We start from the raw sequence: 18,672 nt of genomic DNA, 5'->3' as shown, positions 1-18,672 counted from the left end.
CCTAGCAGGGCAAAATCCTGCGCTTAAATCCCCCTCGTGTCTCCTCGCTCTCTTCTTTGGGGACAAGAGACCTCTACCTGGGTCCAATCATGCGCGTTTAATTGATGGGAAACTCCGCCCCAAAAATATTTTGGACCCCACCCCCTTTTTAATTGGGAGAGGGCTGTCAACTAGCGAGAGTGACAACCTGTCGGGTTGTTGTCATACGGCTTGGCCACTAGAGCGTTTCTCACGCTTTTCCCCATGGGAACGGTCAAACGTTTGCCTCTCAGCCGGGCGTCTCGTAGTCTAATCCTCGTTCGGGGTATACCGCGGCCTTCTACGACCTTGCAGACGCCGCTGCAGTTACAAAAGGATTAACCGTCGGCGGCGACGTTCTAAGAAGAGCACCCCATTCTGCACTTCTCGGCTGCCTTTCATGCGCCGCCGTTTCTCACGGCCAGTCGGGGAGTACGGCGCCCGTTAATTGCCGTGACGCGGTGTCGCCAAAGATGGCCGTCCGTGACATTGCCCCCCATTTTCAGAATGTTATTCATAACATTTGTTCACACGGAGGGGAATTTTTCGACAACAAGGAACAAAACACCACCAACAAGGGAGACATGAGGGCTGTCCCTCTCATACACAACATAACTAGGCAGAGTGCATCAAAGTAACAACAAAAGAAACAAACAAACAAATTGTTAAAGTACCAGCTTCAGTTACACGCAACAATATCAATGCGCCATACAAACAAGAAGAGGAAATAGCCGTGTACGGCAGCCGTCAATACAGCATACACTGCACGAATGTACACTACGAAACAAAACGGAACCGTTGTGCTCCTCTACTGTAGTGCAATCCTTCAATGTGCATTACAACAAGTAAAAACAACCAATGCACCAAGCAAAAAGAAAATAACTCAAAACACACTTCTTATACAATGAAATACGCACATATAAACAGAAAACAACCGACGGAAGGAAAAAAAAAATAACATGCTCATAGACCTCAATTCTCAATGCGCGCAACGACAACTGTACCGGGTCCCGCCAATCTTAATCAATTTACGAAATCATTCGGTTTATGCTAACATCTTCCTCAAATGCTCATTCATGCCACATCCCCATGGCAGTGGAGGCATACGATGCACACTAAACATTTGAAAAAACTAGAAAAAAATGACACATTTTCTCGGTTTTTACCTTATGCAAATTTTCGCACTCATGATTAAACTAATTCGATGCTAACTTTCAGCCTTTGGCTCGGCGGTTTTCCTTCTGAATAATTTACACCGCATCACGTAACTTGCAAAAATTATGACTGAAGTCTGCATCTGCAAAGCAACACTATGTAACCATGCTTAGCACGCACGTGCAACAATTCTTCAAACTGACCGCCCCCCTTTTCTCAATTAGATTCGCTTGAATCGCACACGATGGGGTCGCGTTCCCGGCGGCTTTCGAGCACGCCAGAGGTTACAAAAAGCACGAACGCCAGGCTGTGTCCTGCTGTCACGCCTCATTCTGCATTTCGGCCGGCTCCCCTCAGGAATGTGCAAGGGACGCCAGAAACAGGGGGGAAGCCTGGATAATTGTGTCTTTGTGGTCGCCCCCACGCAGTACTTAGCCGTTGTGCCTTTTCGACTTTGAACCTTCGGGCAAGGCCGCTTTCCCGAAGTCGTCGAAATGAACCGTGCCTTTCGTTCGAGTGACGCACCTCCTTTTCCCCCTCTACACCTGGCTCGCCGCTTGTGCCTCCATGAACGCCACCATTGACGTTTCTTGAAACGGATGAATGGCCTAGCCTTTCGTCTTTCTCGAGATGGAGTGGGATCGGCCCTAGGCTTACACAGTGTGGTACGCTTTCGCTTCTTTCGTTTTCGGTGATGTTTGCGTACCTCCTTTCCCTCGATGTCATCTTCATGTCGCTTCGGGACCTCAAAAGTTGGGAAGCTCGTTGGAGCTTGTGCTACATTTTGCCCCACGCTCAAACATTTTGAACTCGGTGTCACGACGGACTGCCGGGCCAAATTATCTTTGTTAATGCTGATGAAACCATTAACTGGGCCCTCTCCGATGGCATCGCTGCACTCCTGAAGGGTCGCGTTCTCGCTGTGTTTAGCCACTGTGCTAACCCTATCTGCATGTGACGATCTCGAGACGTCCTCTAGAGGCACGAAGGAGGTTTCTAGCATCTTACTGAGCCCATTAGGGCTGCTGGCACTCTCCTTATCCACGCAAGGAGCGTCTTTCGACATCGTCTCTACCTCCAGACCGGCCAAGGCCTCGTTCTCAACATACTCTACCTTGATGCCTTCTAGACTACGCGGGCCCTTTTCTGGCGCGATCTCTGGTTCTAGCGCTTCCTGCCACACTTTAACGTCCAGCACTTTCCGACGCCCATCCCTTTCAGACTGTTGTCTTTCTGTTTCGCGCTTTCCTTCAGATTGTCTGAGCTGCTCTTCTTTTGTCCAGACAGAAGTTCCGAATGTCCGGAACATCTCTCCCTTAACTACCTCGTTGTTCGCGTTCTGCTGACTGAGTCGCGCAACAGCTTCATTTGCCTCGCAAGGCAGAACCGTGAATAGCCCTTGACACCATGTGTCTCGCTCAAATGACAGTTTTTCGCCGGCATCGCCGTGCTCACTGCTGGATCGGCTCACACTGCTACTCTCATTGAGGCGAATCTTTAATTGCAGTAACTGCACTTCCCGTTCTCCGGCTTCCCTTGCCGCTTCTCATTCTTTCGCCCTTTCTTGGCGCTCTCTCTCCCTTTCTTCCCTTGCCGCTTCTCGTTCTTTCGCCCTTTCTTGGCGCTCTCTCTCCCTTTCTTTCCTTGCCGCTTCTCGTTCTTTCGCCCTTTCTTCGCGTTCTCTCTCCCTTTCTTTTTCCCTTTTCTCCCGGGCCCGTGCCCGCTCTTCTCTGCCTAACGCCTGCGCCTGTTCCTGCTGCTCCTTAACACATTGTCTCAGTTCGGCGCCCTCGAGGCCTAACTGTTTACCGTGCGCGATCCACTTATCAAAATCCATACACTCCATGCTGCAGCTGTCACTATAATGCCACTATAAAAATAGCGCCATCATATGCAGGATGCAACCGCTTCAACTGTGCGGCTCTATAGCACGCTATTCGCACGGTTCTCGTTCACCCCTCACTGTCTTACTCTTGTACGGAACGTCCTGTCTCGCGGACGCCAGTTTTGTTACAAGCTGCCACTCTAGCGTCGCCAGCGCGAAGTCGGCGACGGGAATTACAGCAGGTTGGTTCGTTCCGTACGCAAGCAGAGACAGTGAAGAGATCAGAGACGTGAGAAAACAAAACAAACTTTACTCTGGTGATATCGCAGCACACGGGATCTAATACAACAGTTCAATACAACTAACAAAATACATCGACACTTGATACAACTAAAGAAGTATATAACAGAAACAAGAAATCAGCTTACGAGAGAGAACTATTACAAACTACACAAACTAACAAGAATAGAACGATGGAGGAGAAAGTTCGAAGATATAAACAGGTGAAGGCCTACGTGTGATGACCGGCAGCGTTGTGTCCCCGACGATCGGATGCGAGAAGTTGAAGAAAATTCTGGCACGACTGCGATGTCGGCGGTGTTGCAACGCTGGTGGCTCCGGGAGGCTAGTGCTTGCAGGTGACTTCGAGCAGGTTGAGCTAACTCGAGGCGAAGTCCCGATGTCTACGTTGCAGACGTTAATATCGCGTCACAACTAGACGAACGGCTAAGTTTAGGTGGCCAGCCGATACAGAGCCACACTAAAAACTTCTAGAAGAGATGCTTGTTGATCTGTTTCTACACCATCTTGGTCAGCGACTAGTCTGCCTAGCAGGGCAAAATCCTGCGCTTAAATCCCCCTCGTGTCTCCTCGCTCTCTTCTTTGGGGACAAGAGACCTCTACCTGGGTCCAATCATGCGCGTTTAATTGATGGGAAACTCCACCCCAAAAATATTTTGGACCCCACCCCCTTTTTAATTGGGAGAGGGCCGTCAACTGGCGAGAGTGACAACCTGTCGGGTTGTTGTCATACGGCTTGGCCACTAGAGCGTTTCCCACGCTTTTCCCCGTGGGAACGGTCAAACGTTTGCCTCTCAGCCGGGCGTCTCGTAGTCTAATCCTCGTTCGGGGTATACCGCGGCCTTCTACGACCTTGCAGACGTTGCTACAGTTACAAAAGGATTAACTGTCGGCGGCGACGTTCTAAGAAGAGCACCCCATTCTGCACTTCTCGGCTGCCTTTCATGCGCCGCCGTTTCTCACGGTCAGTCGGGGAGTACGGCGCCCGTTAATTGCCGTGACGCGGTATCGCCAAAGATGGCCGTCCGTGACACCCGGTGTACCGCCTATTCCATGGAGGCAGTGGCGTCCTGTGTTACAGGTCTACATCGACGCCGCTGCCAGGAAAGCCATGCCGGAGCACAAAAGGCGCTGCTCCTGAACGCCTTGGGCAGCGAGGGAGATAATACCTACCTGCGTGCCGCCGAAGATGAGCAGCAGCCGGGATCCGACCGGCCAACTAAGGAGACGGTGCTGAGTGTGTATGACGCAGCTCTTGCACTGCTTAATGAACTATTTGACCCGCAACCAGACGCGGCGTGTCTGCGCACCCACTTCAAAGCCCTGCATCAGGGACCCAACCAGTCGGTGGTCAAATTTATTCAGGAAGTACGCCGAGTACAAAAGCTTTGTGAATTCGGCACGGTGGGCGATATCCTCGCTTTCGACCAGCTCGTCTCTGGCATCGCGTCGCCGTACCTCCAAAGAATTTTTTTCAAGATGGGAAAGGACTTCTCCCTACAGATGGCGCTCGACGTAGCGAGAGAGGAGAAGTGCAAGCCAGCGCCGTGTTGTCGCTTCCAATTCAAGATGGCGGCTCAGCTCTCCGAATTATTCAAGTTGCCAGGCCAAATGGTGGCCGTCCTCCCCAAGCTTCACCGCAAGATGGCGCCGGCGGGACTTCTCCTGCGTGCACCGCCTTGCCTTCTGCTGCTGCGGACACATCCTCTCCAGCTTCGCTGCCGGCTCGCACGGGTGCCTGTTATTGCTACGGCTCGATAGGGCATTGGGCTGACTCCGCCGCTTGCCCTGCCAGGAGCCGAACATGTTCGCGGTGCGTACGTCGTGGACACAGTGTGCGGGTCTGCCGCACTACTACGGAGTTGACCGGTCGTCAAGGCACATCGACAGTGACCAAAACAGTTACTGTCCTGCAAGTTAGCGTCCAAGCTGGCCGTGCTCCTGAGGCACCTGCTCCGGCTTTGTGTCCTGCAGTTGGACATACCCTGACTGCACACGCTTCGACTGGCGGTGCTGTTGTGAGGATGGCTGTTCCAGTCGGGTCTGCCGTTGCTGACCATACTATTCCTGCATCAGTTGTCTATCCTTCGCTTGTGCCTGCTCCCGTTCTGCATACTGCTGCTCCTGATCCGGCTGTACTTCTTCAGACTGGGGATAATCTTTAGGATAATGTTTCTGTTTGACGTCTACTGTAGGTACATTCACCAAGCGTTCCCGCCATGATTCCAGAGTCAGATCCTTTTCTACGTGCTGTCGAGGTTCCTGCGCTGGTCTTGTCTACACTTACCGTGCCCGTTCCTGCTCTCGGCGCGGGTTCTACATAGGTGGCGCCGAGCCATCCCCTATCGGAGCGTTGTTACCTGCCTGTTCCGGCCCTGTCTATGCCGAAGGTACCCTGGACGCAGAGTTCATGGGCCTATTGTCTCGCTCCATCGGTCTGCTGTGGGCGGCGACAGTCCAGCCACCTCCTGTGGAAATGGCACCGGTACAGGCGTCGGCGCCGTAGATACAACAGGACAGCGACTATGCGGACATTCTTTCTCGGGGGAGGGGATGATGGGCGGTATGTTTCGCACTGTGCCTTGTTTTCGTGTGGCTTGCTTGGTTTTATAGTGTGCCGTACATACGTATCCTTCGTTGTGCTACGTGCAGTGTGAGCTTTTGTTACAGTTACCCACATGCTTTTTTTTTTTTTTTGAAGGGGGGTGGGCAGAAGATGTAATGGTGTTGTTTCTTCTCGAGTAGGCATTACTTTTGTGTTTTCGTGTGTTTGCTGTGTAATTCTTCATGCTGTTGTATTGTAAGTTTTCTTACTCTTCTGTGTATTTTGTGCATTGTATTATTGTGCATTGGTTGCGTGGAGGACCCCACGTCATCTTCATTCCATGAAAGGGATGATGTGGGGTCGTGGTTTCGGTTCCGGTTTTGGAACCGGTTGGCTGGCCCCTAGGAGGCGTTGGACATGTCTATATATAGTGATGCTTGTGCATATAAAAAGAGTTTCTGCTTGGCTGCCAGCTGCTGCATACTTCTTGTGGGCCGGCGTCTCGGTGCCGTGCTTTGTGTTCTTCGTGCAGCGCGTCCGCCTCACGATACTACACTCCATATAATTGCTATTGCAATAGAAGTAGGACTCACTACAAGCAAATTTAGTGACAAGAAAATCACAACCAATAAACTAATTAAAGAAATAATATAATTAACTATTCATTCAGAGTAGCTGAGCCACTAAATATTCATTTTATTTGCAGCGATAATTCGTCAAGAGATGCTCATTTTTTTGTCTTTCAAATAGAACGTGCATGTTGCACACTGACTCGCCATGGCTGCGCTGCTGGGATGCTGGCATAGATGCGACCTGACACTTATGTGGAAGCATGGGCTCCATTTGTGTTCAAAAATTTCACAAGTTTGATTTGTTTATGTGTTCTGTCCATAGACTTGCCTGCATTATTTTGATTTTCAAGAAGTCTCGTGACTGGCAGGGAGTGATTTTAAAAGGCGCTATGAGTGTACTCGGGATAAGCAGGGCTTGTGCATCTCTCATCGTCCGAGTTATCTCTAGATTTGGCACTGAAAGGGCTGAACAGTTTTTGTTGAATTGTTGTACCAATTACCACAACTCACCTATCCCCAGGCACTTGTTACCGCTGATGCTGTGACTGCATGAAAACTTTATTTTAATTTTATAAAGGCTATTTTTATATACTACTTGAACTCCTCGTTCATTTTGTTGAATTTCAGTATTCTATTTCTTTTGCAATGTTAGTGCATCATATGCGTGCATCAAATTTACTTTCAGGAGAGTACTTTCCTGGTTGAAATGAAAGCAGTTGCCTTTCATTTGCGTTTGTTGGATTCCCTCCTTTCCAAGTATGAAGGCTTTTACAACAGCAGCTTGAAAGACATAGTGAAGATGATTGTTGTCCTCTCAAGGTAACCTCCGTCACCATATGGATTGCCTCAATCATTTTGGATTCTACTCTTGCCTGTTATATTTAGACCCTTAATATAATAATCTTTACATTCATGTCTTGCCTCAAAAGTTGTTTTGTGGGCTATCCATGGTAATGATTGTATGTTGTTTATTGGCAGCTAATGATCCATCTTGATAGGCAGACTATACAACATTTCACAGCCTTTTGACGTATGAAGGCCCCCAACTCTAAAGAATTATCCCCAGCAAATTATTTCCTAGGAATATCCCAATATTTGAATAAAATTATGCAGAAACTCATAGAATAAGTGATAAAATGCATGTTTGGTCATAATGAGGCAGATGTAAAGTTCTGCAATTAATGATCATTTGTGGACGTGCTATTGATGCATGCCTATTGTGATAGTGAGTTGCACACTTCCTGCCTTGTGTGTAGGATGCCTGCTCTTGAGGTCTATGCCTGTGCACTGACAGAAGTCCAAAGGAGCAACTTGATGCTGCATGTCTGGATAGCTGCAGAACATCTTGTGGCACAACTTGCAGGCAACAGTGACTTCTGTGCCATAGTCCATGACTTCGGTAAGGTCGGCTTGTACTACTCCAGAAAGCAGAATAATATTGTGTCTCGCTGAGCTCAAAGCACATCCCCCATTTCCCCTCCTTTTTTTTCCCCCTTGTTTATACCTTCAATATGTAAACTCGTCTTTTTGTGGAAATAGAGGGGCCATTCACCTTCACAGAGATATTATTTTCAAACCCATACAGAACTTATAAAAAGGAAGAGAGCATTGCACAAGTAGGAAGAGGTTTGAGGGATCACTGACATAAAACTTGCTGTTAGTGTGGCAGTGCAGAACGACAAAGTAGTCTAATGTGCCAGCATTACTGCACCATGATGGCTGTTACCAGCATTTGGCTGCTGCACTGACCTATTGAGAGGAACTTTCAGCTAGACGAATAGTGTCTAAATAGATACATGGGAATGGAGAAATTGCTTGTCTTGACATCCGCTGCAACCAATTCATTTCTATATGTCTGAAAGGAACAGTTAAAATCTTGTGGCTTTAGAAAGAAGGTATTATTTGATTTTAACTTTTGTTACAAGTTATTGAAAATTACAACAAAAACTTCTCTACTAGTATACAACACTGAAACTCAACACTAATAGACAATATCAATCACATCACAGTTCTATAAACTGCAACTAATAGGGTGCCTAAAGCAGTTGAGATTGCTGTATTGTATAACATTATGAGATATGTTCTGTAGGAGTCATCTTATTTGTGAGTAGGACTATGGTAAAAATCTTTTACATATATTTTGAAAATTTCTTATAAGTACTTTATGTGCTGCCACATCTACATTTCAGGGCAGAGTTCTTGAGTTGCTAAAGTTTTGCTTCTATATTTTACTAACTTGCTATCTTCTGAAATTTTCCCACAACATTTCATGCCCTAAATCAAATTTCTTCTTGCTTCAATCACATAAATTTACTCTCACAGATGGAACAAATATCATGTGAACCTGTCCTGCAGTTTTGTTCATTAAGGTATCTTTGGATAATAGAATTATTTTAATAAGGGAGTTGGGCCCAATCTAAAGCATCTTCTAAAATGCCAAAGCTTGTTTTCTTACTTAAAAATATAAGACTAAAGGTCCATATTGTGAAAGAAAAGTTCAGCTATCTAATAGCAGTTCCGAACTTGCACTTCTTCCTCAAAACTTTTGGCTACCGTCTTTCATTTATTTCAGTGCAATTTAATCCTCTTTCACAGATGTCTGTGAAAACTACTACTGTGGCTATCTACTTATGCTTCTGACAATCCTAGACCACACTGCAAATATTAGTGGTATGTTTCCAATATCCATCTTTTTCAGTTTTTGTTTCTCATGTGCTGGACAATTTAATGATGTCTTGCTATACTGATTGAGGCTTTTCCTTTTCTCTTTTAATGTTCAAGACTTATGGTTGCAGCCACCAGGTCGAAGAAATATTATTGACCTTGTTTTTGACAGCATGGATAAATGTGAGTTATTTCTTTCCCAAGGACACTAATCTATTCACATTTAGTGTGCAAGATTGGTCCCAAAGTTTCACTTAGTGTATTTTTTATCTAGTTATCTTTTTGTCCACTTTTCTTTTTTTTTACATCAATGTTACAATTGCTTTTAGTAATATCCCTATACTTTCCTTGGCATCATTGTCTGTTAGTTCTCTCTGTAACTCAGTTGATTTACTTGCGAGAATATATGACACAAGTCTGAGCACTTGAATCTGGTGGTGGGAACTACAAAAGATCACCCACGGTTGTACGACAGCTCACAAATACTTTTCCCATTCTACAGGCAAACCGGGGCACACAGCGTTTGTTTCATAACCTTATAACTCCATGAGATGGGGGGCGGGTTGGAAAACTTATTGAACCAGCACTGCTGTAACTTGATGATGATAGGGATTACACGTTTTCATTGGCCCAACTAAGAGAGCCTTCTTTAAGCCATAGAAGACTTGCATACGGGCTATTGCAATACTGGAACCACAATCCTGCATGCATGGTGTCAAGTGTATGAAAATGGCAAGCTGGGTGTGTTTGTGTATGTTCATGTCTTGAAGAAAACAGTGCACATAAGTCTAAGAATAAAAAAAGAGATGAAAGACATACAGCACTTTGAATCCTTCCTCACCTTTTTGTGTTCGTTTTATGCGTGCTGTTTTAATAAAATAATGACTGTTCGTAGAGGTTACAACACCACTCTTTCCTCTTGTGTGTGGACCAAGGGAGTTTCAGTGTTACCACTTGTATTATAGAAAGAAACTAGGGATAATGGCCAAAGGAAATCTTGAAGAACAGCTGTTAATGAGTGCAAACTGTGTGAAGTACTGCAGAGGATGAAAAGACATAACCTCTTATATATAACTTGAGGGAAGCAGTGCTTGGCAGTATCGAAGATACAAGCATGTTAGATACTATTGTAGTATCGTGCGGCGGACGCGCCGCACAAAAAACACAGGGCATGGCCCTGAAGCGCCAGTCAACACCAGGTACGCAGCAGGTGGTAGACAAGCAGGAACTCCTTTATTATATACAATGCCGCGCATATATACACAGGGTAGCGCCCCCTGAGGGCAAAAATACTTTACATGAAACCGAATCTGGCAACCATGAAGACAAAACCGAAACACCGCATAATCCCCTCATAGAAATAAAAGAACATGTGGCTCTAAGATTCTTATACAGTTATTAACGGAACATGAGTAACATTTATAACTTTATACAGTTTTAAAATAATGTTATGACACATAGAACTTCTGTATTTACAACCTAACATCCCCCCCCTTTTGTCATAAAGTAACCAAGTGAAGAAAAGAGAAGTGGCATGAGAAGGAGAAAATAACGTAGCTATGTACACAGGGCACCATGGCTGAAAGCACTTATACAAACAACATACAACGCAAGATCACAGCATGCCAGTGTATCCCTTATGCCCTTATACAATAAATAAAAGTACAGCATACACACAACAATGCACACGTTTGGTACAGATTCCAACATACGAGTAAGAAAGACTTTGGGACACGAAGCCCTTAAACCTGAACGGTTTCTTACGCGAACGCTTAAAATGCCGAAGCCCATTTCGCTCTGAAGTGCTTCTTGGGGAGCAGCAAGTTCGGTATGTGAGGATGAGCCTACTGGCTTGCTTACGTGCTGCTCAGGCATAGCTGAGAGCGTTGAGGAGTCCGACGACTCGCTTAAGCATCCCCCAGTTTAAGTCTCATCAGTTTGAAACTTCTGTTCCGAACGAAGTATTCAACACTTCTGTTCTTCCAACTACTATCCTCAAGCGAATTGGTAGGTGAAACCTGTCTTTGCACCCCTACAACCAGTTTTTTTCCTGAGAAACCGTGGGAGAAGTTAGGCATGGACATTATTGGTCCTCTTTCAAATGTTCCCTCAGATTGTCGCTTTGCAGTCACTTTGTTTGACTATTACTACCAATGGCCTGAGGTTTCTTTCGTTCGAGACATTAGGTACGATGCAGTCATCACCTTCTTGACTTCAGTCTTCTGCCGTGAAGGTTTCCAGCACACTTAGTAACAGACAACGTTCTCAACCTCATCGCCAAAAATGCTGTATCGTGCGGTGCTAGCGCCACACGGAGAACACAGAGCGCAGCGCTGAAGCTCCGGCCGACACGAAGTACACAGCAGCCGGTAGCCAAGCAGAAACTTCTTTATTATGTACAATGCTGCGCATATATACACGGAGTAGCGCCCCCTGAGGGCGAAAATACTTTACATGAAACCAAAACTGGCAACCATGAACAGAAACCGAAACACACCACAACTATCTTAGACATTCTTTGGTTACCTGATATCTGTATTGTGACACGTCTCAAAAAACTTGTATCATTATCTGTATTCCTGACAGATGAAGCAATGTATCCTGTGTATTAAGACACATTATACTTCTTTTGCAACATCAGTCTGTCAAAGAATGAATATGTGCTGAACTCTGCTTCTTAAGCTCATACTGCTGCCATTAAGCTACCTGAACAAAATTAAAGGCAGCTACATTCTTTTATCTTTCCACGAGAGGCCTCCACGAGCAAGAGCAAGCAATAATGTCTGCGCGTTCCTGTTGGCGGAGTAGAGTCACATAGTGGGGCTTGCACTGTCTTGGCAAGAACAAATGCGGAATCTGTGCACAATCGCCCTTATTCTTTTTTTTTTGTCTTTAGTTGTGTTGGTGCCAGCTCAGGGCCGCTGTTTAGTGCTGCGTTCACCGATGTGTGCGGCGTCTTTCACGCAACTCCAGATGCTGCTATAGTGCCATTAACAAATGTTTTCTTGAAGATTATTTGTTATGAAGAATGTTCTTTGTTATAAAGCACGCAAGAATGGGGATGTTTTGCCTATGGTAGCTTTCAAAAACCAGCAATTTGAAGGATCTCGTACGTGTAACTTTGACTTTGCATGATGAGGCTGACTTATATGCGAATAAGATCCAAACAACTATCACACCACTGGTACAGGTGCTAGATCTAACAGAACAAATTGGATGACACTTAATGCATGTGACAGGTTTACACCTCCAAAAGGGCTCTAGAACTGAAGAAAAGAAAGTGCAGTGTGTTCACAGTGGTAAAATGGAGCATGGGAGAGAGGAACTTCACTTGCAACTGCTCCTCAGTAGTACAGTCCAGGGTTTTCATGTTGTTGGCCTGAAACGCTTCATCATGATAACAAAATTTGGCATTATTGGAGCCTGTTATACAACTAAGAACTGTTCATTTTGTGTTGTCTGTGACTGCTAAAAGCAATGCAAATAAATATCCTGGCATATTTTTTAACAATCATATTTGTCCGTTTATAGTATTCTGCACCAGTCTATTTATTTTGTCATCGGTTTTATAGGTTTTATTTTGTCATAGAAACAATTTTTGTAATTGATTGGATGACAAAATAAAACCATTTCTGAATATAAGCTCTTGCTGCTACCATGCTCCGGGATATTAAGAGCTTGTACAAGTACCGCTAACTTCTGTTTACCTCTACGTAATATCATTCATTGTATGCTTTATTCAGGCGTTTTGGAGCTTCAATGCCCCCTGTCACTGGATTACTCAACTGGCGATGGCAAAGCGCCGAGGTACGGACATTGGGCAGCGAAAGCAATACGTATAATGATCACTTAATTTATGTTAACCATATGATGGCAACCTTGTGCAACTTGTAGCCATTTTTGCCTTTCAGAAAGGTGGGGCTCTACGAAACTATTTGCATCCATGCGTGCCGGTTTGTTGCGACACTTCCTGAAAGCCTCTTTCCAGTTCTGGTATGCAGTGATTGTCTCATTGTCTCTTGTTCACTCCCTCTGCATTTGTTTTTCTCATATTAGTCTGCTATATTCTGTTGTACAAAAAATGCTAAATCTTTTTATAATAATATTTTCCATGGTATTCATTACGGTCAAAGCGCCAGCGGCAACATGCAAGCAAAACTAAGTCATTGCTAAATGTTTGAAGAACCTGTTTTTGTGGTTCTTTCCAGGAACATGCACTCTTGAAAAATGTGCTTTGTGAAAGCCACTGGAGAGCTTTTCTGGCATCGGACGTGTGGTGTTTTGTTGCTAGGTAAAGTAAATCTCTTCCTTAAAATGTACTTTAATTCTTTTTGTCCAAAAGATTGCATCTATCTGATGACATTTTCTGTTTGCTCTTGTTGAAACTTTTCAGGTATGGCTCTCCACAGCTATGTTACGAACATGTCCAGCTCCTTGTCAGACTTTTCAAGCTTACCAACAATGTGCACTCGAAAGGCCATGCTCGTGTAAAACAGCTTCTGACTCGTCTCTTTTCCTTCTTGGCTGATGAACACAAGGTAATTGTTGAAGACTGTTAAAAATAATTCTAAACTATACCAAGATGAATTGATGCACAACAATGCAATATTTCACAGGGAATAAATACCTTTGTCAATCCTAGACATACGTTATTTGAGGAAGACTGGAAAAACATACCAATTGGTTAGGAGACATGCAGCTAGACTCCACAACTCTTACAAATTTAAGAAGGGCAGTTTTTAGGAGAAATACTGCTAGGGTTTATCTTTTGACATTTTTAAAGATTTATTCACCAATCTTAGGAATGTTTATGCCATTTTTATGACAAATAATTTATTCTTTGTTATATTATTGAGTTCTGTTGTGTGCCTGAAGCATAACTTCTTCTATTTATTTATTTATTTATTTATTTATCATATACTGCGAACCATTTAAGGTCCAAGCAGGAAAGGTACAGCAAGTTCAAAGGTAAAATAAAGGTACAACAAAGTTACAACAAAATTGATACTGGTATACACGAAATGTAAGAAAAACATAGCAATCACCATCAAATTATACTTGTTTCCAGAGGGCTGAGTACACCCACTGCAACACAATCCATAAGCAAAGCACCACACTCTTAGGCACACAACAAGTTGTTAAATCAAACAAGTATTGTGAAAGCCTACAGCTGCTGCACATTTACGATGTAAGAATAATAAAGTGTGGCATTCTGATGCCTGTCAAGAAGTGTTCCCTTCATATAAAGAATATAACCATAAGAACAGAGAAAAACACTGAGAGAACATAACACGAACGCTTTGTGTTCTCTTTGTTTATCTTTGTCTCGTTATTTACAGCAGATATGTCCATTTGAAGTGATACCAACTTGCTTAGTTCAGCATTCTTATCAACTTAATTTAGAGTTTCTTTATTAGTGTAGTTGTGCAAATGTTAGAAATTTTGCATGCAAGTTTTGCCTAGTTTTCAATTTATATTTGATTACGAAATTCACTATTCGCAATTTTAAGATATTATTTTCAGCTTGGATATAAGGGATAACATTACAATAGAAGTCACAGAATGAAAGCCTGTTGCTAGGGGTGACTGTTTTCGGTGATTTTATTGAAGGAGCGCTAAGGCTACTGCGGACAGGCTCCACTTGCTGAGTGCATCCATAAAGTAGCTGACCTGTGCCTAAGAACTGCTAATTATTCAATAAGAATGCCGAATCTAAAGGCAGCTTCTAAACTTACTTCCTCAAGTCAGGTGAAGCACTTTATCAAGCATTTATAGAGTCACTGATAGTGTGCATCCATTTCAAACGGTGTTCAGTTATTTAGTATTCTCCATTGTTCTATCGACATATGATTCCTACATTTCATTACTGTCATCGTTGTGGTGTGACAGTTGCAATACTCTTCGAGTTGCTTTTTCATGATAATATCCACATTTGGTGGAATCGAAGACTAAGTGCAGTGAAGTCTAGGACTATGTAGAGCTTTCGTTCAGATAGCACAGACAGAGCAGCTTGCATGCAAAATTTTTCGTTCAGAAAAAGATATTAAAAATATACACTTCTAATACTGAAACTAAAAAAAGAAAAATCACAAAAATGCCAGCGTTATTGGTCATTGGAGTGGGTGTGCAACACAGAATTTAGTGGCTGCTGGGTATTGCCCTTGAGGTGAGGCAGTGGTTATGGCTGTCCGCGACACTGAAAATTTTCTTGTGCGATCTATTGGTAGTGATATTGTATGCTGTATCTTAAAGGGACGACGATAGTTATAGTGCGAGAACAAAACGACGACACAGAGACTAGAAGGACATGAAAGACACGTGTCCTTCTTGTCTCTGTGTCGTTGTTTTGTGTTCTTCTTGCCTCTGTGTCGTCGTTTTGTTCTCGCGCTATAACTATCGTCATTCCATACCAACTAGCCCAAGCTGCCACACTTAAAGAGACCTTGCAACACCTTTTTTAATTATAATGAAATGGTTTCACTGTTAGCACAAGGCACATGACAAACCACATGCCGCAAAATTTTTATATTTGTTCAAGCACGAGCAGAGTTACAGGTATTGTCACATGCTTCAAGTGCTTTCTCTCTCCTCTTGTACCAGGTAGCGTGCAGAAAGCTATGCAGGGAGGGGGATGACAAGGGGGCAAGAAAATGCATCCCTTTGTCAGCGCGCATCATGGCCTTGGGCTATTCTTTTCCCTCTCTTTCTTTTTTAAGTAGAGAGTGTGTAGTTTTTGCAGTGTGATTGTAAGTGCGTGCTCGGGCACATGGTGCCATTATGTGGCGGTCACTGTAACCATGCAGCTTACAATGGGCAAATCAGCCAACAGCAGTGAAATTGGGTATATGGTGCAGTAATTTTGGGTGTATGGTATCATTTGTAGAGAGAAGAGGGAGGGATTTTTTGCTGATTTTGTGAATTGTGTAAATTTGAGGCCACATGTAGGAACTATATATTGTTTGGCCTGCATGCTCTAGAAAGCCTAGGCTACTCGTAGCTAACATTTTCTTATCATGCTCAAAAAGTGTTGCAGGGCCCCTTTAGGGGGCACACATTGTCTGCTTCTGGGCTATGTGAAACTTGCTCGTAAGAAGAATACCAATTTCAAAACCTGTAGCTTTGGCAACATTGTAGCACTGACGTGTATTACTTATTTATAATTAATTCAACCGACGTAAAATTTGGTTGCACTGGGCCTGTTCAGTATGCATGTAGTTCAAGTAATATAAATAAACCTTTTTTCCAAAATGGATGCACACATTTTTTGTACATTGCTTAATAAAAAGAAAAATATTTATATATTTGTTTTATTATTTACATTGTTTTTTAGATTGTTTTGTGTCGAATTCGATAAGGAAAGTCAATATTCAAGAACCGATACTTCGTAGGCGTGCACAACTGTGTTTATTTGCTTCCAATAATATTTGAATAGTACTGTACATATGAGCTTGTTCTAAGAAAAGTATGCCCATCTCATTTTATTTTTATTTTTTGCTTGTTTTCAGCAACAACTCGTACGATTACACTCTGATGATTTGCTTATCTTGAGTGCTCTACCATCACCAGAAGTTATGCCAACACTTAGTGCAAATGTGCGTCAGCTCTTGAACAAGCTTGCCTGCAAAAATATAACATCGGTGGAATTAAGAACACTGGTATGACATGCACTTGTATACTCGGTACTATACTGTGGCTGACCAGTGGTCACATTGCTGCTCTATTACAGCAGAACAAACACGCTTGACCACATTGTTTGCTCTCTTTCTCTGTAACTGCTTTTCAGGAGCGCCTTCTTTGTCATATGAGAAGTAGCAACAAAGCAAAGGATCTCCACACGCCTGTTGCTATTCTTTCACAGGCTCTGAGGGCTATTCCAGTTCACAGGTCATTGGTTTGCAGCAGGCTGAGTGAACAGATTATCTCAATGGTCATGTCGCGAGTGGCTCTTCTGAGTGCCAGCACACTTTGTGATGTAAGGATTTTATTTCCTCTATTCTAACATTCTCACAAGAGCTTTGTAAGATTAGAAATACCAAAATAATGATTATATCTGTTGCTTGGCTACTTAAAAATATGTTCAAGAGATGCACCGTGCAGCTCTATGTATGAATTAGGTTGTGCCTCCCTATTTTCAAGTGTTGCAGCCAATGACACGCCTGAAAACGTGGACTCTTGTAGAACAAAAGTTCAACTTGGTCTTATGTTATCAGCTGAATAGTTGCACAGTAGCAGAAAATTCATCATCATCATCATCAGCCTAACCACGTCCACTGCAGGACAAAGGCCTTTCCCATGTTCCGCCAGTTAACCCGGTCCTGTGCTTGCTGCTGCCAACTTATACAGTCAATTTTTGAGATTTCCAGTTGCATCTTGAATGGCATCTTGAATGGCTTGAGTGTTGTGACACCCAAGTACACGGGCGGTTTCCCCTGTGTTTATTTGTACGCAGCTCAGCCAAATCTAAGAAATATGAAATCCTGGGGATTGATCTTATGCCTAGTGTGTGGATTATCAAGGGGAGATGCGATTAAAAAAAAAACGTTGCAATAATATTGCCGCGAAGCGTAATGCGGATAGTGTTAAGCATGCCGATACCGCCAGCACGCGGCCTTATCGTGGTCCAGGATACACGGCGATTCATCTGCGAAGATCGTGGCCCGCACGTCGACTATTCGTTGATTACGAGATAGCCCCAGATTCTACGACGACTGTATATCCGGTGGTGAACGCGCCTTGCAATCCAGTGGGGCATTCTGTTTCCCGACGGCCGTTGAACACGCTGTTCGCCACCAGCTAAGCCGATGTGTATACTTTCCTTTAGTGGGCGCAAGTTCGCCAAATAAATGGATTCCCTTCTATTTCTACGAGCCTCACAGTCTCCTGTCTTCGGGCTACCCTCTCTCTTACGTGACATCTGGTGGAGGTGCTAGGTATCCACAAGACGTGAACGACCTTAAAACAGCCACTGGAGAGAACGAGGACGCTGAAGACATGGATACTCGAAGCAGCCGCCGCCTCCGAAACCTGCTACCTGAGCTGGGACTGCTAGCGGACCCCACGCGACCACGAAAGGACGCTTCCACAGCCACCATGAGCACCCCGCAATCACCCACTCCTGTCATTCTGCAGCAGCCGCGGGTGCCTCCAACTTTCCATGGTTATGTCGCTTAAGACCCAGAAGAATGGCTCGACCAATTCGAGCGCGTGGCTACCATAAGCAGGTGGGATGAAGAAATGATGCTGCAATACGTTTATTTTTCCCTGGATGGCCCCGCCAAAACGTGGTATGAAAACCATGTGACCACACTGACCACCTGGGAATTTCTGAAGAATGAGGTGCTCAGGACCTTCACCAGCATCATGCGAAAAGAAAGGGCCCAGCTGCTGCTAGAATCGAGGACCCAACATTCCAATGAGACCCTAAACGTGTACATTGAAGAAATAAAACGTCTTTTTCCGCGAGCGGACCAAGACATTACCGAAGACAAAAAGGTCGGATACCTATTGCGAGGGGTGAAGGAGTCGCTTTTCGCCGGCCTCATAAGAAACCCTCCTAAAACAGTCGCCGAATTTACTGAAGAAGCGCACACCAT

General features: G+C 44.3%; 1 protein-coding gene across 2 annotated transcripts in view; it reads left to right on the top strand.

The window, feature by feature from the left end:
- The window catches only part of LOC119162213 (FIGNL1-interacting regulator of recombination and mitosis), a 58,994-nt gene that overhangs the window by 15,082 nt on the left and 25,240 nt on the right, over window positions 1-18,672 (top strand). For both annotated transcript variants that reach the window (XM_075879147.1, XM_075879148.1), the window contains exons 9-18: window positions 7,101-7,234; window positions 7,672-7,814; window positions 9,011-9,085; window positions 9,197-9,262; window positions 12,823-12,886; window positions 12,991-13,072; window positions 13,288-13,370; window positions 13,473-13,617; window positions 16,585-16,734; window positions 16,863-17,051. In XM_075879147.1, coding sequence (XP_075735262.1) covers window positions 7,101-7,234; window positions 7,672-7,814; window positions 9,011-9,085; window positions 9,197-9,262; window positions 12,823-12,886; window positions 12,991-13,072; window positions 13,288-13,370; window positions 13,473-13,617; window positions 16,585-16,734; window positions 16,863-17,051 — 1,131 coding nt within the window. The remainder of the gene's footprint in view (window positions 1-7,100; window positions 7,235-7,671; window positions 7,815-9,010; window positions 9,086-9,196; window positions 9,263-12,822; window positions 12,887-12,990; window positions 13,073-13,287; window positions 13,371-13,472; window positions 13,618-16,584; window positions 16,735-16,862; window positions 17,052-18,672) is intronic.

Source organism: Rhipicephalus microplus, chromosome X (genome assembly GCF_043290135.1).
Source record: "Rhipicephalus microplus isolate Deutch F79 chromosome X, USDA_Rmic, whole genome shotgun sequence".
NCBI classification, from domain to species: domain Eukaryota; kingdom Metazoa; phylum Arthropoda; class Arachnida; order Ixodida; family Ixodidae; genus Rhipicephalus; species Rhipicephalus microplus.
The sequence above is the reverse complement of the archived record's forward strand: the minus strand, read 5'-3'. Positions and strand labels throughout refer to the sequence as shown.